The following is a 24,640-nucleotide window of genomic DNA, read 5'->3' as shown; positions in this document are numbered from 1 at the left end:
GACGTATTTCTTCTTTATATACATTTTCCTTCATACTTTATTGCCGTGAAATAGGTCTTAAATTCTATTCAAAGTGGTCTTAAAAAGGTGTTAAAAAGTCTTACATTTGAGTTGGCGAAACCTGCAGGAACCCTGTACAATAAAAAGTCCTGCGTTCAAAATGTTACAAGTAAAAGTACAAAAGTATTAGCATCAAAATATACTTAAAGTACCACCTGCAGAGGGATCTAGATTCAGGTGTTCTTTTCCCCATAGAGACCGCCTTGCTCCACATTATCCCTTGCATAAAGATAGATTGTGGGTCCCTTATAACATGTAGTACACAGTGGAAATAAACATTCTGGTCACCTCAACATCAGGGATCTTATCCATTAAACTCCTTCTGAATCAAACCGTCACGTTAGCCTAACCTTACTGATCCCTCTTAAATTAGAAAAACACATGTTACTTTACCAGCAGAGAGAAAATGGATTATTAAATTATTAATGTGACTAATAAAGAGCAATTTGATTATTAAGTATTATTCTGTTGATCGATGTCATTACATTTGGTGAAAAACACATAATGACTTGTTTATGACTCGTTTTGTCAAAGTTTAGGACTTGACTTGACTTGAACTTGCCCATCCTGACTTGAGACTTGACTTGGACTTGCAAAACAATGACTTGGTCCCACCACTGAGGTATAGGGTTGCCAACTTCCAGAAATGGAGAAACGGGACACATGCATGTGTCCCCCGCGCACGAAGATTTTCGGGTTTCTGGCGGATTTAGTTACTTTTTTTTGTTACTTTATTTCTGTTTTAGGGTTAGGTTAGGTTAGGTTAGGGTTATGTTATTTAATTATGTTGGGGGAGCCAGCCCCTAGGGTTCGAAAATGTTTTTGGGAGTCAAACCCCCCAAAACCCTCAAAATGCATAGCAAACTATGCATACTACATCACATTGTACATCAGCATGTTCAAATCGGATAGGTGAGCACTAGGGACATCTGGGCACCTCAATGTACAATTGGCTATTTTGTCCAAAATGTTAAAAAATAAAATATTTGAAAAATGGTATTAAGTAATGCAAAGTATACATGATGTGAACATGCATGGTACATCATTACTAGACTTAATGTTATCCTTCAACCAACCATTTTCCCATCAATCAGCTGACTGACTATCACACACACACACACACACACACACACACACACACACACACACACACACACACACACACACACACACACACACACACACACACACACACACACACACACACACACACACACACACACACACACACACACACACACACACGAGCATTGTGCCTGCCCTGTCAACTGAGCGGTCCTAGCGCCCTTCGCATACAGCACACAAACACACAAACACGCAGCCAGACACACTGCATTGCGCGCAAACAGACAAATATTTTCGAGAAACCAGCTCCAGTGCGCTAGAATTTGAAAGTAAACAACCGAAAAAAATCTGCCCCTTCCTTCAGACTTCCTTACAGAGCCCCCCCTCCAACACACACGAACGCGCACATGACCAATGAGGGCACGAGATAAGTTTGTTCACGAAATGGAAGGCTGACAGGCAGGTAGGCCATCCAATCATCTGCCGCGGGCCGAGGCAGATGATTGGTCTTGCTTTTTACAGCGCAACGGCTTCCACAGATGAAATATTTCTATATATTTATTGTCAAAGCATTTAATTAATTAATTGCTATCGGGATGTTAAGAGCATTCCATGGAATATAACAAAAAGTGTTTCTGAAGTGAATTACCTACCCTACCTTTAAGTGTTGATTATATTTCACATCATTAATCCAAATCTGTAAAATGTAGTGGAGTAAAATAACTGCTTACTGCACATATTCTTATTTCATATTCTATATTCCTTAAACTCATTGCATTCCATTTCGCTGTAAATTACTGCTTTATTTTATTCAATCAATCAATCAATCAATGTTTATTTATATAGCCCAATATCACAAATGTTACATTTGTCTCAGTGGTCTTCAGTGTGTACAGAATATCAGTATGACAATACGACACCCTCTGTCCTTAGACCCTCACATCGTACAAGGAAAAACCCACAGTTTAAAGGGAAAAAATGGGAGAAACCCCAGGGAGAGCAACAGAGGAGGGATCCCTCTCCCAGGACGGACAGACGTGCAATAGATGCCGTGTGTAAATTGAAAAGATAATACATTTGCAACATAGGTAGTCCAAATGTTTGGAAATGCATGTGTGAAATGCATGTGTGTATTTTTATTGCTATTTAACTATATTTTATTACAGTGTCCTTAAAGATTTTTATATTTTATATGGAGATTTTTTTAATATATTTTATGTATGCACCATGACATCAAGTCAAATTCCTCGTATGTGTGAACCTACCTGGCAACAAACCCGTTTCTGATTCTATTTACCTCTGAATTGTAATGGGCATAGAAGTACGAAGTAGCAAAGTAAAAGTACATCAAAATTGCACTTAATTTGGTGATCATAGTCCTGCCATGACTCGGCAGACAGCAGTGGTTGAAGTATAGTAATGAGTCATTTCAAAATAAACATCTCACTGCTAAATTGTTGAAGCTGGGAAAGGCTGAGTAAATTTAAATAACTTTATATGCTTAAATAAAAAAATCATTAACTTGTTATTTATATTTTCTATTAACAACATACATCTGTAAAGTAACTACAGCTATGAGGTCAACTTAGTTTGCTTACGACAGTACTGGCTTCAAAAATGAAGTGGAGAAGAACTGTCATGAATAACAAAGGAAAAGTATAGTACAGTGCTCGAGTACATTTATGACATTACATTGCATTTAGCTTACGCTTTTATCCAAAGCGACTTACAATAAGTGCATTCGACCAAGAAGATACAAACTAGAAGAAAACAGAATCATATAAGTACAAAACATTTCAAGTGCTACTCAACTTTAGATAAGCCAGTCCTTAGTTAGTATATAAGTGCTCTGTTAGTAATTCTATCGCTCGAAGTGGAGTCGAAAGAGATGAGTTTTCAGACTGTGCCGGAAGATGTGTAAGCTTTCTGCTGTCCTGATGTCAATGGGGAGCTCATTCCACCAATTTGGAGCCAGGACAGCAAACCCACGTGTTTTTGCTGATGGGAACTTGGGTCCCCCTCGCAGCGAGGGTGCAGCGAGCTGTTTGGCTAATGCAGGGCGGAGTGCACGTGCTGGGGTGTACAGTTTAACCATGTCCTGGATGTAGGAAGGGCCAGATCCATTCGCAGCATGGTACGCAAGTACCAGTGTCTTGAAGTGGATTCCACAACAGCAGAGGGACAAATCAGATAGACGTTGGATCGCCTCTAGTTTATTTTCAGGCATTTTAACAAAATTAAAAAAGTAATGCAGCTGGAAAACTATTTACGAGTTCCAAAAAAAGCACAACCTAAGCCACATTATCCCAGTTTTAAAGCTAGTTAGCTTCGTGTTGCATCATTATAATTGTTTTGAATGTTTCCCGTGCCCTTCAGTTATGATAGAAGATGATTTTGGCCTACTATAGAGTTGCACCAGTAAAGTAACTTTTATGTAATTTTGGCATTAAATGACACATTTCTTTTTGGAAAAGTGAGAAATAAAAAAGTTAAACTCAACACCCAATTTGTCACTTGCCTAATAATGAAATCACAAAGATGTGTGAATATGAGAGAGAGGTGAGGAGAGTATTCTATAAATGTAACAAGTGTCAGAAGTATCCACAGATCTGATGGCAGCCCGTGCAGCTTCATGATTCTCAGTTTCTCAGAGGGAGATACACATGAGTGTGTGTGTGGCAGGGTGCAGAACCAAGTGTCAGAACTCATTCCCCCAGCGCATGATCATTTAACAAAGGGCAGAGGGAAAACACAAGAAGAAGACGAAGGGAAGACAAGAGAGGGAAGTGCTGAAGTAGCCTGAATTACATTTCTGAAGACAGGAGCATCCGTCTTAATCAGAGGACCTTAACTAACATGCTGACACACATAGATGCAGAACTAAAGGATGCCTTATAAAGATGCAGTGTGTATGAATGAACCGTTATCTCATTTCAAACCAACACTTTTCACTTTGAATGTAGTACAAGGTGTGATTTTTCACAACTCCCACAAATCTTCTTCCGACTAGTCAAAGAGAACAAAGCCACACAGTTTGGCCATTGATGATGTTTTGGATTATGATAGAAAGTGCTAATGATAGTTTCCTTTTATTTAATTACATGGCAGCCCCTTTAACATTTAACTTCCAAAGATGTTTCCGATTGCTCAGGCGGATTTGCATTCTTAAATTGGATGAAAAAAAACATGGATGCTGAGTAGTCATATTTAAATACTTCATGCATGAGGAAGATTACTTGGTCTAAAAATACTTGAACAAGCCAACATCTTTACGTTATTTAAAAGGGTTCTATTATGCTCATTTTCTGGTACATATTAGTATTAAATGTCTCTACTGTGACATGTCTCCATGCTTTAATGTTCAAAAAGCTCTTTATTTCCCTCATACTGCCTGTGCTGCAGCACCTCTTTTCACCCTCTGTCTGAAACCAGAGCCCAGTCTGCTCTGATTGGTTGGCTGGCAAATTACTTAGAGATGCCCCACCACATACGGCCCGTCCACACAGCGGTGTGCGTTGACGCTTCGCCATTCACTTTGAATGGGGTGACGTCACTTTTCGCCGAACTGAATTGTGGGAAGCGACGCGGAGCGTTGCTGGCGTTGCTCGCTGCAAAAGTTGAGCAATGTTCAACTTTTGGCGCCTCGGCAGAAGCGTCAGCCAATCAAATCCCATTTATGCAAATCTGCCAGTACAAGCGCTAGCCAATCAAACCGTGTGTATGCTGGGAGAGACTACGCAGGTCATTTCCTCATATTCAAAAAGATGGAGGAGAAATTCATTATAGCGGTAGTGAATCACCCGGTGTTATATGATCAGTCTCTGTTCATCTACCGGGATACAAACCGGAGGAGCCAGGCATGGAGGGAGGTGGCAGAGACAGTGGGTGAAACTGGTAGGTTTTCACCTGTTTGGGGAGTTTATATTATATTATATATGATATTCTGAACAAACTGTGCTGTTTATTAGCTGTAAAGTGTCTCTAATGTAGGCTACTTTTATTATATGAGATCTTTTGATCTCAAGGGGCTTTCACCTGGTTAAATAAAGGCTACATATGTACAGCACTTTGGCTCGACCAAAAATCGTTTATAAATGTGCTATATAAATAAAACTTGATTTGATTTGCACGGGAGATTCATGTGATTGGTTGTTGGTCTCGTTGCTCGCATAAACTCCCCAAGCTTCAGACACGCCCACCGCCAAGCGTCAACGCACGCCGCTGTGTGGACGGGCCGTTAGTCTATCTGATCACATACAATGTGTAAGAGTGCTAGCCAATAAAAGGGTCTGTGTTACATAGTGATGTCATCATGTCGCAGAAGTAATCAAAGGAGTCTAATCAAGTTGTTTCGGGGCCTAAAAACTTCCTCTGGGGGCAAATGTGGCATTTTAGCCTTTGCAGACCATTTACTTGCACCAAAACCTATATAAAACACCATAGGAAAGGGAAAACCCAAACAAGCCTAATAGGGACCCTTTAACTGTAACATTGAAAATCTAAGTCAAGTGTAAAAATTCCCAGAAAATGATCAAAGACGTGCCGCTGTTCCTTTCTCTATTAATGATCAGCTCCTTATTTGCTGGTTGATCATTACGACTCAATAACTAATGAGATGACTGAAAAATACCTGCTCCTTTAGTGCCAATCAAATCTTTGCTTGTGTCAAAAACTCTTTCGAAATGCTTTTCCCTAGTTGGCAGCATTTTTGGAAACCTGGCTATGAAATACTTCATCTCGTGTCATTACATTTGTATATTTTGTTTGTTTGCAACTTTGACACTTGTCTACGCTAGATCATTAATCTCTTATGGGTCTGTAAAGTATCATTTTACTACAGTAACAATTTCCTGGGAAACGTGTTCGACTTGTACAAGGACATTGGAGGCTATGCTGACTCACTTTTCAATACAGAGAATAAAATAACAACCATCAAGGTTCTGTAAAACTAATGGTGTATGCTCATGTGTCAGAATTTGCCAACATTTGTCATCATACATTTATTTTCAAATGCAGGGACACACACAGACAATCACTCAGTCCTTCAGAGAAAATGACACCGCATTACAGCACAGCTCTGCCCTATTTTCAAGTCTCCTGAATTCTGGAGTGACGGCAGGCTCTCACCAGCGTCAGTGAAATTCTGTGTGTGTATGTGTGAGACAGAGAGGGGTAGTGAGAGTTAAATGTGACCCTGATTAACTGTGTGTGTGTGTGTGTGTGTGTGTGTGTGTGTGTGTGTGTGTGTGTGTGTGTGTGTGTGTATAAACACAGACGCAGGTAGAATTGACCTTGGGTTGTGCAAAAACACACAGCTCCAGGTAAAGACACGCACAAATAGACCCAAATCATAAAGAGCTGCCTGGAGCTGAAATAGTGATTGAGCATGGGCGTAAATAGATAAAACAAAAGCAGGAAGAATGAGAGAAAAAGGGAAGAGAGGAAGGATGCAACAGAGGGATATATATAGACTGAGGCTTTGTCGTATTGAGTAAATAAGCCTGTCAACACTGAGGCTGTGATGATGGAAGTCAGGTGTGTGTGTGTGTGTGTGTGTGTGTGTGTGTGTGTGTGTGTGTGTGTGTGTGTGTGTGTGTGTGTGTGTGTGTGTGTGTGTGTGTGTTACCTTTAGATCTGCTCTGATCTCACTCCTGGGTAAGCCTCAGCCTCTTTTCCAAAGGGTATCTGTGTTTGTGTATGAGTGTGCATATAAAAGTGTATAAAAATGCATGAGTGTATAGAAGTGATAACTGTGGGGTAAAATACCTGAGCTGTTTACATCCATATGTTCAGGTTCAGTCTGGGGCAGAAATGTATTACATGTAACGGCATTACTTAATCAGGACTAAAACAATTGTAAAAAAAAACGGTATTCCCTTACAGTTACATTCAAAAAAGTCTTAATCATTTTACTGATACATTTCAAAAATTGCAGGATTACAATGGTAGTAAAAAACGAAAAAGAGCATTGTGTTTCTTCTTTGTAAACTGTACTATAGGCTAATACTTTAAGTGTGGGTTAGGGTAAGGGTTAGTATAGTTTTCACTTTCTTTGGTTCATTTGTTCTGTTTTTAAGTCAGTAAGTGAACCTATATGTTCATACAATGTGTGTGTGTGAGCTTAACTGTGTGTATTCAACTGTCTGTCAGCTCAGATTTTAGACTGTAGTATGTGCTCATCTGTTTCATTGTTGGTATATAGGCTACAAGGAAAACGCATTATTTCCAACAAATAAAATCATTTTTGATCCTAATTATCTTGGTTTCTTCTTTTCTTGTTCACATTGTTCTGGTATCTTACATATTACACTTAAGTAAAAAAACATCTTAATGTTGTGTTTTTTGTCTTTAATTTATTTGAATTGCATTTGATGTCGAGGTAATCCAAAAGTAACAGACATCACATTACTTTATATTTTGTTACGCAGATTTGGTTACTTATTACCTTTTTTACAGGTAATTACTAATGTACTTACTGTAATGGATTACAACCCGGGTTCAGTGTGTAGAATCAGACATGCCTTCTGGGAAAAAGTGAATCTTTGAAACGCTTTAACAGCTTTCACAGGATTCAGATATTCATTGCATGCCAGCACACATCAGAACAGTAGAGTGATTGTCCAGTACAGTGAGATGCACAGATTAGCACACACATATCTTTGTTTACTTTCGAGAGCAGGTGCACAGCTTGTTAATGCAGGCATGCAGCAGTGTGTGCAGGAGGAGTGTGTGTGAGTGAACACTTGGTGAGAGCAAGTGTTCACTTACACACACTCCCCCCCCCAGCCTAACAAGACGGGAACTGTCAATTCCTGACGTTTCTTTAGCCTGTTAGTTCTGCTCTATGCCACTCTGACAAGTAACATTTCATATGGATTGTGTGTGTGTGTGTGTGTGTGTGTGTGTGTGTGTGTGTGTGTGTGTGTGTGTGTGTGTGTGTGTGTGTGTGTGTGTGTGTGTGTGTGTGTGTGTAGATTCTAAACTCATTATCTTCTATGTCAGGGAGGCATATTAGTTGCCACATAATGTTTCAAATTCTTAGTTTCATCCTGAACTGTATACAATATTCACAAGGCATAGAAAGTTGAAAGAAATCTGCAGTGGGGAGATTTTAAAGTTTTTGCCAGCATTCAATTTCCAAGAATAACATCTTTTTTTGAAAGGCTAATGTTAACAGTGTTCTTTATTTCTGTTATGAAAGACCGAGGATAACACTGAATTGAAAGACAAAGCCTGATATACTGTATGTTATTCTTCTGTGCCGTAGACTTCCACTTCGCGCCATCAAAAACACTTAAAGGAGCTACATCGCTGCACAGGGTTACATATTCCTCATAACAATGAACATTGGGATTTTGCTCCGCGTCGATCCCTCACAAATTGTCCTGATGTCGTAAATAATCAATAGAACACCAAATCCGGAGCAGAAAGTTGTCCCCCACTAATGCACTATTCACTACGGTTTAAGGTTCAAGTTAGATGCGCACTGAGATGTGTGACAAAACTATAAAGTATTAACCCATCACTGTACCCTGTATGCAAGGGCTGGTTTGCTTTCACTAACTGTACGGAGTCTCAGTCACTGGTACATTTGTATACACAAAGCCATGTTAGGGAAACTTCCATCCTACATCTGCTCCCTGATCTCACGGCGAATTGTAAGTGGCTACTGCCTGAGATCGAATGCTGTGGTTTTATTAAATGTGCCAACTGCTAGGACTGTCTTAGGGAAGATAGCATTTAGATGCGCAGCTCCTCTGTCTTGGAACAGTCTGCAAAAGGAATGGAAGCTGAGCAATCTGGTGCCACTAAATGTTTTTAAAGCAAGGATAGATGATATCCAATCGGAAACTGTTGGAACCTGTAAATGTTACTAGCTATGTAAACTGTAGTCGCTGTAAATATGCTGTATGATGTCCTTTTTGTTTTTGTCACGATTCTCATGTTATGTCACCTTTGTAGTTTTGTATGTTTGGGTTTATTTTGCTGTTCGGTTCTCCCCGTCTTGTTTTCCTCCTTGTGTATTGTCTGGTCCCTCTCCCTGTGTTTTTCCTCCCTGTCATTAGTTTCCCTGGTGTGTCTGATTGTGTTCACCTGTGGCCCTTGTGTTTCTCCTCCCCTGCCCGGCTGTTTCTCGTCCTGTGATTACCCCTCCCTGTATTTAGTCTTGTCTCTTCCTGTGTTCAGTGTTGGTTCGGCTTTTGTTGGTGACTGAGTTCACCGGTGAGTGTTCTGTTTTGTCCAAGTTATTTTCATTATCCTTGAAATAAATGTTAATCAGAGTTATCTGCATTTGGGTCCTGCTTCCTTCACTCAACCGTAACAGTTTTTCTGTTATGTTTATATGTATTCATGTGGAACCTACTTGCAGCAGGTCACCCTTGAAAAAGAGATCAATCTCAATGGGATTCACCTACATAAATAAAGGTTTGAAATGAAAGAAGTGTTTACCAGCAACTACAGTGGCCAGATGTTTGAGGAAATGACTGAGTCTATTTCTAAAATGTAACATTATATAAGAGACGTTCAAAGAAACCAATTGGCTGGGGCTGAGAGGCAAAAACAAAGGAGGAAAATAAAGGACCAATCTTTATGAAAACCTATATAAAACTTCTCCTATGTCAGAAATGCCCCACAGTGCAAACACGACTATTCCCTTAAACAAATTCAAATATAATGTTAAAATTGTAAACTAAACTCCAAAACTGAAATCCTAACTAATGTAAAACTATGTGCACACAAGTCACATGCATTGATTTCTCCTGGCTGTCAAAGAGGAAGCTGCTCCACGGCTTCTCTTCCAACAAGTCAATGGGCTTTGACCCTCCTTAACGGGGAAGTCCTGGGGTCACTACTTACTGCCATTAGCCCATCTGAGCCTGGGGGGATAAATGGAGTGAGAAACAGCAACATCACAGCTCCATCCACCAGAGAGAAGAGGTTCATATGAGAGGGGAGGTGAGACATTTGCTCATAAACCTTTCATGTAGAGGCAGGGCGGTGTGCAGACCTGAGACTGAGTAATCTGAACTCATTCACAGAGTAAGTATGGCTCTGATTGATGTGACAAAGCCATAATATTGCAGCTAATTAAAATGAACATGATGATTAGGGACTTAATATTTAATAATAACCACCCTGAATAGACTGTGTGTAAGTTGGTAGACTAAATATGAAAGCATCAAAGCTCTGGACACGCAGAAAGGTTTAATACATTAGCGGTGCACAGGTATCAACTCTAGTTTTACAAATTCCTTTACACTGTCAACAAGCAACTAGAAAAATCAAGTAAATAGCGATGAAAAAGTCAGAAGAAGTCCAGTAATGGCTGCTAGAAATTGGAAATTCAAGTGTTCTATCAAACCTTTTTGTGATAAGAAGGTTCAGATATATGCATGACAGTATGTAAGACTTTTTAAAGGATTGTAGAGAGTACACAGGTTGGTGGTCTTATGTTGTACACGTAGGCTTGTTTACCTCTTCCAGATAAGTGTGTGTTTATCTCAAGAGGAGTGAGTCGATAGCAGAAAGGGGCACTTTTCTCTAACCGCTTGGCGAAGCTCTACACTTTCTGTCTGCTCCATACGTGACTAGAGGCCACTCCGCCGTCTTCCTATCTCAAGGATCACATTTCGACTGCACAGCTTTTGTGTGCGCTGCAATCTGGCTGTCAGAGCTGGAGGCTGTGCTGGAAAACCCTCTGTGGTAGAACTGATTATAACATCTGATCTGCTGTTCTCCAGCACACTGCAGGATCTCAGATGCTGAGTTATTTGTAGAGAAGGACTTTACTTGTGTCAGAAATATCCAGGTTGAAGCTATAAAATCAAGATATTGAACAATGGAGAGAAGATCTGCAATGCCTGGATATACATGGAAGAAACAATCTTTACTTGCACATACTATGCCAGTACTATGCAAAATATCCAATATTAAAGCCACCTCTGCCTTTTTTTTGTTTATTTCGAGCATATTATTATCCAATTTCTTCAATTTTGTCAACATAATCTCATCTATGTTCATTATTTTTATGTTGAACCAACCTTTTCGAAGCAGGAAAAGCACAGGTAAAACACATTTTGTTAAAAGAGGCTTAGTTCCATTAAGAGTCAAGTAAGCCATGACAGTACATGTCATGCTTTTCCGGTTATTACCTGTCCCCTTGTGTGTTATGAAGGTTTTTCTGCATGTAAACGGTCTGCAGAGTCACAAACCCTCAAAGTACACCCTGTAGCGAGTAAAACTCTAACACAGAAAATACCTGTCTATGCTGCCCCAGAACGCCTCGTTGGAGATTTCTCTTTTTCTTCCTGGGTACAGTGACGTGACCATACCCAAAGGAGCTCCACGGATTGGTCCAATCCGTGGAGCTCCTCACACACACACACTCTCTCAGCGGCAAAACTGTGACGCGCTGGGGGGAGGGTGCTAGTGGAGCCTCGCAGATGGGGGTGCTTCCCGTGTCCATGGTGCTCAGGCTGAGTTTCGCGATGTCTCGCTGTCTCGCAGACCCCACGCAGCAACCAGGAAACGACCCCAGTAATTCAGCTCACACTGTCCGCTCCCCACAGCAGCGAGCCGGGCAGCGACCCGCCAACACGGCACCCAGACCCCACGCAGCATTCTCATCTGTTTGTCCTTACTGGTGTCATTTTCTGGTTGCTAACAAACGCCATTGTAACACATAAACACTGATGTTCTGCTGTAACGGTGGTGGACTCGTCAGAACAGGGTGGGCGAGCTGACCAATCAGAGCACAGTGGGCTCATTGGGGGGGGCAGGAGCTCCAACAAGGCGTGTAGGACAGAGAGTGAATACACATACAGAGATGCTGTATGAGAAACCAATGTGATTTTGGAACATTGAAAAATGTAAATCTATTTTAGTAGACCTCAACGATGGAATTATGATCAGTACAAATGGCCATGTCATGGGACCTTTAAGCTACATGAAGTATATACTCATGTTAAATGTCATCAGTTAAACCTGTGCTTTTACTGCTATGATGAATTTTTTTAAATCACAGTGAAAAAGGTCTTTTGATGAGAACAATTGAAAATGAAAAAGCTAAACCAAAAGCTATATACTTGTTTTCCTAGAGATTTACATGCATTGTTAAATACCAATTATGTGCAATATGTGCAATATATATATATATATATATATATATATATATATATATATATATATGCCGTTAATAACTGCAATATATACCTGGCTGCTACTGTATATCTCAGAACTGTTACAGGATGTGTGTGTTGTAAATGGTGTAATATTAAGCTGTCTTTGGCTCTTTTCTTGCTGTAACAAATGCAAATTTCCCCTCTGTGGGACGAATAAAGATATTCTGATTCTGATTCTAACGGAGGTGATCTCTGGGGCCATAGATCTCGGCCTCCGTTACGGATTCTGTAGCTTCATTGGTGGCAAAGTGTATGTAGTTTGTGCATCTGTCTGTGTTTTAGTTTGTCTGTCTCTGTTTCCTGGTTTTATGTTGAAAAGTGTTCCCCTATCCCCATGTCTGTTGCTGATTGTGTGCACCTGGTGCCCTGTGTTGTCTCCTCCCCCCTCACCTGTGTCCCGTTGGTTTGATTAGTGTGGGTGTGTATTTAGGCTCTGTTGCCCTGTCTGTTGGGAAGCTGGTAGTGTGGTGGCTGGTGACTGTGCGCACAGGAGCAGCAGATTGAGGCTGTGTCATATCATATGTGTATGAGTTAATAAAAGCCCACACCGGGTTGTATTTTTGGACGTTCTGCCTCTGCCTCCTTGCTTGATCGGGCCGCTCAATTGTCAGCTTCACAATTGGTGTCAGAAGTGGGATTGACCAAGTGAGGAGGTGAAAATGCAGAGAGGAAAGAAGAGCGACCAAAGAGAGGAGCCAGATGACGGTGTGGCTATGCCTGGAGCTGACCAGGGGGCCACGGCTGGTCAACCAGGGGACAGGATTGACCAACTGAAGGAGATGATTAAGTCATTCATGCGACATCAGGAGCAGGACCGGCAAAAGCAACAGAAGGAGGCGGAGCGCATCATGGAGCGTCAGCTGCTGGAGGGACAGAGACAGTCAGAGCTCACGGCCCAGAAGGCCAGAAAGGAGGAAGAAACATTTAAGCGGGAGGAGCTGGTAAAAATCCTGGAGGAGAATAACCGCCAGCTGAAGAGCGAACTGGAGCGAGCGGCCGCTAAGAAGCTGGAGAAGGTGAACAGCAGCCTGCAGCGTCACCTGCAGCGCAGCATGGAGGAGAAGGAGGAGTGTGAGAGGGAGCTCATCCAGATGAAGCAGCAGATAGCCACGCTGATGCAGCGGTCCCGGGCGGATCCCGCTCAGCTAGAGAGGCCGCAGTCCCGGCTCTCTAAGAAGAAACTGGCAGAGGAGAAGGAAACTAAAGACGAGGAAGAGGCTTTTCTAGCCCAGGAGGAGCGGGTGAAAATGACCGGAAAGATCCGTCAGAGAGATCGCGTCATGCAGCAGAACCAGCAGGAGCGGCGGGAGAGGAAGAATCAGATCCCGAAGAGGAAGAAAGGGAAGCTTCCTTCTGACTTCACGCCCCCCCCTGAGGAAACCATGCTGCACAAGGGGAAGCAGAAACCTTTCAGGGAAGCCAAGGTTTTTAAGACACTGTGCTTCCTGGGGAGAGGGGTGAGGAAATGTAACGGAGGTGATCTCTGGGGCCATAGATCTCGGCCTCCGTTACGGATTCTGTAGCTTCATTGGTGGCAAAGTGTATGTAGTTTGTGCATCTGTCTGTGTTTTAGTTTGTCTGTCTCGGTTTCCTAGTTTTATGTTGAAAAGTGTTCCCCTATCCCCATGTCTGTTGCTGATTGTGTGCACCTGGTGCCCTGTGTTGTCTCCTCCCCCCTCACCTGTGTCCCGTTGGTTTGATTAGTGTGGGTGTGTATTTAGGCTCTGTTGCCCTGTCTGTTGGGAAGCTGGTAGTGTGGTGGCTGGTGACTGTGCGCACAGGAGCAGCAGATTGAGGCTGTGTCATATCATGTGTATGAGTTAATAAATGCCCACACCGGGTTGTATTTTTGGACGTTCTGCCTCTGCCTCCTTGCTTGGTCGGCCGCTCAATTGTCAGCTTCACACTGATGTTTCTGTCACACTCTGCAATCTTATAGAATAAATGATATGCTTGTGACACAAGCTCACAAAAAGTATCTGCATTCAAGTGCTACAGCAGAAATGGATTCCCTCATTTGTAACAAAGGAAATTCCATCAGAGAGGAATCCATCTAATACAATAATCCTGAGTTAACGCAGAAAATGAGTAGAGGGATTATGCACACAAGTCCGTACTCAGCGCGTGTCGCATTACAAAGAAGAGAATTCCATTCATTCACTGTCAGAGGACATATGGTGCGATGGGATATCGAGCATAACATTCCTATGTGATCTGTCACGAAAACAACTGCGTCAAAAGTGGAACACTGCTTTAACAGGTTGTGGAAGATCTCACACAGCTGCAGGATGACAAAAGAGAAGAATGATGAAAGTAAAATAAAAAGGATGGTGAGAGGAAGAGAAGTTTCCAAGAAACAGAGACATGAATGCGCAGGAAGTTGTTTGGGGTGCTGGTTTCACTGACAACAGGTCCCCGGTGCTTCTGAATGGGTGGGGATGAGTGACAGTGAGCAGATGGATTTTGATAAAGCTGCTCTGATTATCTGAAGCTTCAGAAAGCGCTGTGTGTCCGTCTCCTCCGCTGAGAGACTGCAGCAGACAGCCACAGCACAGGACAGGTGAGATCAGGCACACTGCAAGAAGAAAAGACTAGTTCTGCTGAGGTAAGTTCAACATGCAGCACTTTTGGGAAACTTTTCAATATACCTCGATGGCCTCTTGTTTCAATACTGTGTGTGCATTGGTGTAAAATAACTAAGTACATCACCTATTGTGCAAAATGCACTTTTTGATGTCTTTTATGCCTAAATACGTGTCCCCCGGTGTGTAGAGTAGAGTCTCACAAAGTGTCAGAAAATACAACCCTCTCAATTACTCCTTACCCACATCTCTAAAAACGGGGGTACAACGGAGCTGATCCAGATTTTATGCGGGGGGGAAAGGGGGCGTGGCCAGCAGCAGCTCGGTTACATTTAAAAGGGCCAGACCCAGAATCAGCACTTCTCTAACAGGGCTGAAATAGAGGGGTATGAGGCATGGCTAGAATGGGGGATCTGTTTGGTATTTTGAGCAAAACACTTGTGACATGTTATTTATAGATATGGCCCTATAATATATATCTAATATAGTATAATATGGGACCTTTAAGTACAATTATGAGGTACTTTACTTGAGTATTTCCATTGTAAGCTACTTTGTACTTCTTATCCACTACAATTCAGAGGTAAACATTTTTACTTTTACTCCACTACATTTATGTAGAACTATAAGTTACTTTGCAGATGTGGATCCATTGCTGAAAACTCCAGGGTATAAAAGCCAGGAGGGGGCCAAACCCTTATGACCACATTGGCAACAGTCTTCATTTTTCTTAAAGTGGACCTATCATGCTATATTTGAACAATATATTGTAGGGCCATACCTATAGAAAGTATATAAATATAGTTTTTTTTTCAAAATACCAAAACCTGCATTTTAGCCATGCCTCATTTAGCTCTATTTGCTATTTCCAGCCCTGTTTTTTCAGGGGCTGATTCTGTGAGTAGCTTTAATGCAAATGAGCTGCAGCTGACCACGCCCCCCTGCAGGAGAGGGGAGCGTGCTTTGATCAGCTGCTGGGCTCTCTGAAGAGGGGGAGAAAAAAAGATCTCCGTCCTCCGTGTTTTATTCTTATAAAATATAAAATCCTATTTATATATACTTCTTTGCCAGGAATTTCATTGGAAAAAACTCATCATCCTGACAAGAGACCACTGTGTCTTCTTTGTTTTCCTCTCATTAAAATGAATCATCTTGACCTTGCAGCAAAAAAGAGCCATCTGGTCATAATGTTGACATTTAAGATACGTTGATTTGCATTTTTCTTACACAATGAAACCTCGGCCATGAGGGTTATTTAAAGACTAAATCACGGATCAGTCGACTTGTTGAGATTTTTTGCAGTGTAATGCACCAACTCTTCCTTTCCCTCTCATCCCTCTTCCCCGTGTTCGTTCATCATCAAATGCTCCTCAGTGAGGCAGAGACAGACTGACTCACAGCCATGTCCAATTAGCCCGACATGTATCTGGACACAAAGCACAAATCCAGGATTGTTGGCCCCTGCTGCGTCACAGATCTGCTCTCATGTAGCTGACTTAGCCTGAGTCGACCCCTCAAACTTTCTATAGGATGAAGACTCTGCCTCCCCCCCTCTCAGGCTCTTTCTCACCTTTCCTTCTGGTCTGTCTCTCTGCAACACCACAGTGCTGCAGCCTGTCAGACATTCTGCATTTCTGTCATTTTCAGCAATGATATAGAAATGTTTTGAGTTCTCTTTCACCCTTAATGTAATCTCTGACTTTTTGATTTGAGTCTCTTTGGCTCTCCAGCATTTAATGTGTTTTTTTCTCATTTGGCCAGGTAACAGCGCTCAGAGAGCTGCGAACAAACACAACACCCACACTGCTCAATTACGTCAGTGGAGCAATTTTCTACCAAAAGACACTTTGCAATAAACCAGCTAACCTTCCACACAAACTCCACACTGTATAAGCCTCCCTGTACTGCTGTCGAAAAGGGGGGTTTATGGGGAAGGAGTGGGGTGTCACTAGCAAGGCAGTTCCCATGGCAACATACAGGTGACTCACCAGCCGGTGATGCAGTTGCCGTGACAACCTGCAGTGTGTAGCATCGCTGTGAGAGGGAAGAGTGCATTGTGGGTGTTTGTTGTCGTGGGAGTGGAAGCAGACCGAAGCGCTTTCAGGACGCAGAAACAGAATCGATCCAAAGGTCCGAGCCTTTGGTCCGAGTGGACTCCAGAGGGAGAGAACTGAATGAAAATGGAGGGCTTGATATTTACTCTGCTGCAAACTCTTATTTGGACTGGATTTAAAGTCCAGAATTCTGGGTAATAAAACATTTCATCTTGTTCTTTGCAGCTAAAATCATCTTTGTGAATGAATTTACAAAATACCAGAGGTGGGAGAAGTATACTCAGATATTTTACTTGAGTACAAGTAGAAGTACCGGAGTGTAGAAATACTTTGTTCGAATGAAAAGTCCTGCAATCAAAATGTTACTCAAGTAAAAGTAATTTTAAAAAAGCATCAAAATATACTTAAAGTACAAAAAGTTAAATAATGCAGATTCGCCCATTTCGGCATTATATATAATATATGTTATGATTATGTTATTGATCATGAAAGTGTTCTCAAAGCTGGTAAAGGTGCAGCTAGTTTGAATGACTCTGTATACTGCAGGGTAGCTTGTGAATTTACTCCAGGTGGAACTAAAGTCTGATTTAAGGGTTGATTATATTTCACATCATTAATTCAAATCTGTAAAGTAACTAAAGGTATTAAATAAATGTAGTGGAGTAAAAGTACACCATTTAGCTCTGAATTGTAGTGGAGTAGAAGAATGAAGTAGCAAAAATAAAAGTAAGTAAAGTACAAGTATCTCAAATGTACACCACTGCAAACTAAGGAGTGCTTTGTGTTAAAGTAGAAAATAATGAAAGCATCATGATTACATATTTTTGTGGATGAAATGTTTACGTGAAATATGAGGTGTTCCTCGTGGGGATGAGCTCAAATTAGCCTCCCCTCAGCTTTACACAGTGTTTAAGTGTCTTTCAGCTCAGTGCTTCATTTGAACAATTATTGTCAGGCAGCTATTTTGAGCGCACACACAAATACTGATGAACATGCAGTATGCTTCCTGCTCTGCACCACACTAAAGACTGTTTGACAAGCTACAGTGTTCCATGATTGGCTATTGAAGATGATGGAGCATTGAGACCAGAATGCATTGCATAACAAAACACAAACTTGCCATATAAATAAATAATACGAGAAGTTTTATTAAATCAAACAAATGTTTCTGTCAAATGCTATTGCACTTTTTTTGTGGAGTTCAGTTCAACAATGCCCCCTGGGTAGAATCTGTTTTCAAACCAGGCAGTGCGGGTCTTAAAGAAACGGTTAGCTGTATCCTTCAGACGCTGCTCTGCTGAGGCAGCGTGATCTGAAGATGAGGGCAGGGGAGGTCCAATTATTTTATGTGCTATGTTTATAATCCTCTTGAGAGCTCTTCTGCTGTACAGTTGGTTACCATACTGTAATACAGTGTGTCATTAAACTGTAGATCAGAGGTATAAGGGCAGCAGCAGCTTCACAGACACGTTGGTTTTCATAAGTGTCCTCAGGAGGTCGTTGATAATGCGTCAATGTTATGATTATAGCTTGTTGTGCTGATTTAAAAAAGGGGGAAGTCGATTCATTTGTCTGTCTAACCGGAGAACACAACTGATTTAGTTCTGCATTTGTAAAAAAAAAGTGTTAGGCTAACAGTGGACAATTAAAAAAAGGGATAAAATCGATGCGGCAGAACCAAAGATATCGTCTTTTTCACTCCATGCATTCTCTCTCATGGTCAGAACCTGGATCCTACATTTCCCTGAATGCAACGTGCTTAGGATTAAGTTGCTGACTCAAGTGATGTTATTCGAGGTGATTTCTCAGTCTTCATGCAGCTGGAGCAGGATTAACATTGGATCTGTGCATGCATTCTTTTTAAATCACACTCTCTGCTATAGGCATAGATTCAACAATGTATCCCACACAGCGTCGCTCTGACACTCACCCACATTTCCCACACCTGTTTATTTCTAAGAAACGTGTGTTAATGTTGAATAAACAATACTTGGCATTTAGGTGGTTCACGTCTTCCACTCAAGTTGTGATCATCACAACAGCGGGATGTTCATATGGATTCCTTCTTGTGAACAAAGTAAAGATGATCCAATATGGGAGCCACCATATGCTCCACTGTCAGATTTTAAGCTAATTAAGGACCAGGAACAAAGTGTGTACAAAGATTCACAACATGTAAATACTGTAAAGGAAAGAAGGGAGCAATTATCGAGAGCCTGAGGGACATTTGGGAGGAGTAATAGAGAATGTATTACATTTTTTACTCCAGATCCTTATTATGAAACGGAAAATCTAATACAGATTTTGTGAGGAATAAATGTATTATTTGTATTAATGTATTTTCAATTAATAGTATTTCATGCATTCAGGCTCCTTTGACAAACAAAAGAATGAGAAATTACATAAATAAATAAATGTTGTAATTAATCACAAGATTCTGAAAGGAAGGAAACCCCCCTATGCAGTAAAATCACTACCATGGGAAACATTTACCAGTTTAGAGAAAACATGGAGGGGTGGGGGAGCAGAGGGGAGATAACAAGTCAGGATATGTCCTCACAACATCTTAAGATGTGAATCCGTTTAAAAAAATTAAAAAGCGATACTTTGGTGTGTCGGGCCTGATTCAGTATATTTCCACTATGATAAAACGCAGTGTCAAGTCAAGGTTGTGTATACAGTATATGTCAAGAAAAAAGTACAAGAGCAGTTTGAAAGATTAAGAACATATCTTTCCTTTCATGTTCTTTAAAATAAAACATTACAGAGTGACCGGGTAAAACATTATGGTTTAGCCTTTTGAACAAACATTTTAAAAAGGTAATACAACTTGAACCTCCCTTTATCATTTGCATACAGCATACAATGCACATTTTCCTGTAAGAAAGTGAAGTTTCCTAAGTTCACTTACCATCGCGTGGACAGGCGTTGAGCCGGGGGCTGATATCGAGGGAGCAGGGTTTGCGTGTGACGGCTGTGGTCACAGACTCGTACGGGTTGTCCTCGTCCTCTGGTAGGAAAACGTCCAGAGATGGAGAGGCGACAAGCTCCGCTGAACGCTTCGAATCCTGGGAGAAGGGCAGAGAGAACAACAGAGAGATATGAGGGCAATTTGTTATACATACCACATTATCCAGTTACAGAGTGTGCATAATGTGATGGGAAAAGGGGATTCCAACCACGACTCCAACATTTATTAAGCTAACAAAACACTAATAACACTTATTAACTATGTACTGGCCTATTATCCTGTCAAACAAAGCCATACATGATGAATAATGTTGATAAATAGTGTTTGGAAAGCACACTAAAGGGCCCTCTCACTGAGTGCAGATGAGTCATGAGAAAGTCATTTTGATTTTATGATCTGTTATCAAAAGAAAAAGAAAGATGTTCAAAGTGGATTTTAAAATGTGTGGTGAACAGTGTCCATTTTGTTGTTCATGTTGGCCTGAAGTGCATCATTAGAAACAAACCAAACACATCAGCGCAGTAATCTCTCAGGTCAGCTCGAGGCTATCATTCAAGTTCAACCACGTTCACACTGCTGGATTATCATGAAAGATTCAGGCCACCGTTCAAAGCAAACACTGAGAGAAAAGGTTTACAAAGTTTGAATAATTCTTCTTTTCAGTCCTGGAGAGTTTATGATCCCTTCAGGATGTTTGTCTCCGTCACTCTGATCAATGATGCTTTGCTGGACCTTTTATAAAAGTCAAAGTCAGGACGTTTGTTAATTAGTTTTCTGTTAGGGGTAAAACAGCAAATGTTTTTTTTATGTGACAACTTAATTAGAAATTGTCTACACACTGCAAATATGTCTTAAAGGTCCCATGTCATGCTTTTCCGGTTAGTACCCGTCCCCTTGTGTGTTATGAAGGTTTTTATGCATGTAAACGGTGTGCAGAGTCAAAACCCTCAAAGTACACCCTGTAGCGAGTACAACTCTAACACAGAAAATACCTCCCCAAAACGCCTCGTTGGAGATACGTCATTGTCCATTTGATTCTTCCGGGTACGCATGATGTCAACCGTAGCCGTTACGTTAAGCCCCCGCTGATTGGTCCAAATTGACCAACACACGGACTTCCTCACACACACACTCAGTGCAAGCAGCTCTGCTGATCTCTCCTCCCTGGCTGATAACAGACAGTTGGGATCGCGGCGAAATTCTCTCTGCAGACCCATTCTCACAGCGTTTATCAACCTTTTTCTTACTCAATATCAAGCCACACTTATTGTTTTTACTTCGGCTGTGACTTTGTGTGCTCAGGATGAGTTTCGCTGTGTATCGCTAAACAAGGAAACAACACCTCCACGGAGCTTAGCGCGATTCACAACGTCCCGACCAATCAGAGCACACTGTGCTCACAGGGAGGGTGGGGGCTGGAGCTATTGGAGCTACAACTAGCCGTTAAAGGTAGAGAGTGAAATTCAGTGAATACACGTAGTTTACAGAGATGCTGTTTGAGAAACCAATGTGAGTTTGGAAAATTGCACAATATAAATCTATTCTAGCAGACCTCAACAATGGAATTATGATCAGTGGAAATGGCCATGACATGGGACCTTTAAAATCTTGAATTTGAAATGTAAAATAAAATATAAGACTATTATTAGATTGTTAGGTTTCAATTATTAACTCCCTAACTCATGAGGTAGCTGTTGTTAAATATATCCTTGTGTGCCTTCAGGGTCTCATCACATGGTGGTATTAATACATTGAAAAAACCATCAAAACAACTGATAACAGTACGCGACATTCTTACAAACACAATAACAACAAAGCTACAAGGCCTTGAATCAATTTTGACCTAAATTGCAACGCATTCTACTTGTTTGTAAGAATAAAGGAATATGATCTATATGGCAATTACATATTCTGAGTTCAATAGCAACATGTAAACGTCATGTTAAATATGATCTCAGCTGAAATGAAAACATCCTCATTAGTTCAGCAGAGAAGTGTATCTATCCTGCTGTTTTGAAACAATGTCTAAAAGAAACACTGGTAGTTCTGTGAGTATTTATGTGTCTTAAAATCTCCTAAGAGGTCTAACTGCAGGTCCAAGCTCCTCCTGTATACTACCATTTGCATACAAAATGATAGCATCAAAGATTTTAGCCTAAAGCAACTCGCAGCATTTTGAGAGCAGCTCATATTTTAGAGGTGATTAACTCAGAGTAACATGTTAGGAAATGTGTTTTGTCACCTTTATATAACAGTGTCCTCTTTGGGTATTCAAGGAGAGCTTCAGACCATATTTTGTTGCAGCATTGCTGAAAAGGTTAGGCCCCAAAGGGCTCAGAGAGAGAAATGAGGAGCAAAAGGTCCCTTATCTGTGAGGCAGATGTGTTCCCAGAAAGAATGAAAAACAAGAGTGAGCGATGTGAAGCAGGGAAAAGGTTACAGGGCGAGCGTCATTTCAGCCACAGAGACAAAACATTTGGTTCCAGCGATGTCTGCCTCTTCCCCATAAATCAACACTCCATCATCATTTCTGTCTGTGGCCCCCTGCCCCCGGTTATACCCTTCCTAATGGGATCAGTGGTAAACTTGTCACCATGGCGATAAGCTGTAATTTGTGGCTACAACTGCACACTCTCTCCCCTCTGACTTTTGTTGCTTCTACCCTCTGCTTTCCTTATTTAACGGCCATTATTCCTCCTTTCATGGTCTGTGAGCTACTACATTACCCAGACTGCAACAGGTCATCAATCACATACTGGGCAACCTCAAAGTGGATTCATCATTCCCGCTGACAGAGCAATCAGTCCCTTGATGATTTCTCTCCATCGCGCTCTCTGCACTCAGTCTGAGACTTCTTTCACACCGCACTTTAGTAAAAAGCCTACAAACTACGACCCCCCTTCCCCCCCCCCCCCCCCTTTCTCCATCAGCACTCAATTAGACTGCCATTACCAGCTAATGGAGACCTGGTCTGTCTTTATGCCTCCACTCAGCAGGGGGTCCTGTCTCGGCTGATTGGATGTGACACGATGATTAGCTGCAGACTTCCGATGGAGCTGCTGCTAAATACAAACTCTGGATTCATTATGAAGCTCAGATTAAAGGTGCGATTCATCGTATTCAAATTCATTCTAGCCACATGTTGATTTAAAAAGCAGGAGGCAGCCTCAACACTAACATGTAAACTGCTTCTGACTGTGTTCACATGCACTCAGGAAGTCTATGTACACGTGGCTTTCGGCAGTATCCTAATTTGTTCATTTAAACCAGAAATTGGGTTTGTGTAATTGATTAGAGAAACCTGACTTCCCCAGTTAGATTTATCCTGGATAAAGCCATTTATACTGTACACGTGACTGCATTTATAATCAGCTTTACCCACTTGAGCATGATGCAAGATGGAAGCATCACTTTGATCACTGTTTGCCAGCAAATAACATCTTCTCTACTTCTGTCTGTTTTTAGGCCTCAACTTCAAGCATACATTTAATGAAATGCATATTTGTTTTGAATGCTGATAAATGAAAATTGTTGTGTCTCCTTACGTTTACTTTTTTGAAATATTAGGACGAGACCGCTAACTTTCACTAACAATAAAAAAGGGTTTAAATGCAACCATATGAAATAAATCTCTCTCGAGGTTGTGAGCAGATATTGTAGAAATAACAGTAGAAGTAAGCATTAATAACCATCATGCTTTAACTTGGCAGATACAATCATAGTTTTGAGACAATAATGGCAAACAACTGTGATCCCGGCGGCATTAAGACTAATACAAAACATTCATCTTCGCAAATCATTTGTTTGTTATCATCATTTCTACGAGACAGGATTGCTATGACAGCAGCACGCACACACAGAGTCCTAAAGTCTGACTGAGACTGAAAGCATCACATAGTTGGCTCTGGAAATAGATGTCAGTTCTAATTTCTAACCAATCTTCTCACTGAACAATCAGCTCTTTAACACACACACTCTGCATCACTGACAGTTAAAGAAAGAGAGCAAATCCTCCAAAATCAGAGGTCAGTTATTCAAAACTCTGATTACAGACTGCTGCATGTGAACACAGATCCTCAGTCAATTTGATTTCCTACATAACCTAATTTCCTGAGTAACCTTGTTCCATGCAGCGATTAAACAAACCACAGTGTGTGTGTGACAACTAGGAAATGCAACATATTGCTCTATGGAACCAAGCTGGGAGAGGGTGATACTAGAAGAGACAGGAAGTGACGGGATTCATGGGAAATGAGCAGCCCTGATATGAAAACATAACACCAGCTCTATTATTTAGGATGAAAGAGAGCGGAGAGATTGAGGCTATAAAACATCTCAACCGTGGTCTCATTTGTTTACAGTAATCACCAAGATGTCACCGTGAATTAACAATGATATACGGACGCTTTAAAATGCCACAGGTGGAGACGCAGAAGAGAAAGCACATGAGACAAGCTCCAAGACAGATAGAGCTGAAGAAAGAGATTCCTCTGAAGTGTCTACAGGGAGAAATAAATGAAAATGACAGAGGGGGAAGGAAGAAGAAAGCAGGAATTGATTAAGAAATGTGCCTGAAATGATCTTTGAGAGGACAATGAAATGAGGAATCATCCATAACGTGCTGTTAATTAATTTGCTTTTCTCCCACCAGTCTATTTTTCCCCCCTCGCTCTTTTTTCTTCACATCACCTCTCATTATTCCCTAAATCTCAAACAGAGAGTGAA

At 41.2% G+C, this 24,640-nt stretch overlaps 1 protein-coding gene across 1 annotated transcript in view; it reads right to left on the bottom strand.

Annotated features, from left to right (window-relative positions):
- The window catches only part of LOC117559148 (ankyrin repeat and sterile alpha motif domain-containing protein 1B-like), a 150,599-nt gene that overhangs the window by 12,422 nt on the left and 113,537 nt on the right, over nucleotides 1–24,640 (bottom strand). Inside the window, exon 11 of the mRNA XM_034235823.1 lies at nucleotides 19,856–20,012. Coding sequence (XP_034091714.1) covers nucleotides 19,856–20,012 — 157 coding nt within the window. The remainder of the gene's footprint in view (nucleotides 1–19,855; nucleotides 20,013–24,640) is intronic.

Source organism: Gymnodraco acuticeps, unplaced genomic scaffold (genome assembly GCF_902827175.1).
Source record: "Gymnodraco acuticeps unplaced genomic scaffold, fGymAcu1.1, whole genome shotgun sequence".
NCBI lineage: Eukaryota > Metazoa > Chordata > Actinopteri > Perciformes > Bathydraconidae > Gymnodraco > Gymnodraco acuticeps.
This window is presented reverse-complemented; position numbering and strand designations above follow the sequence as displayed.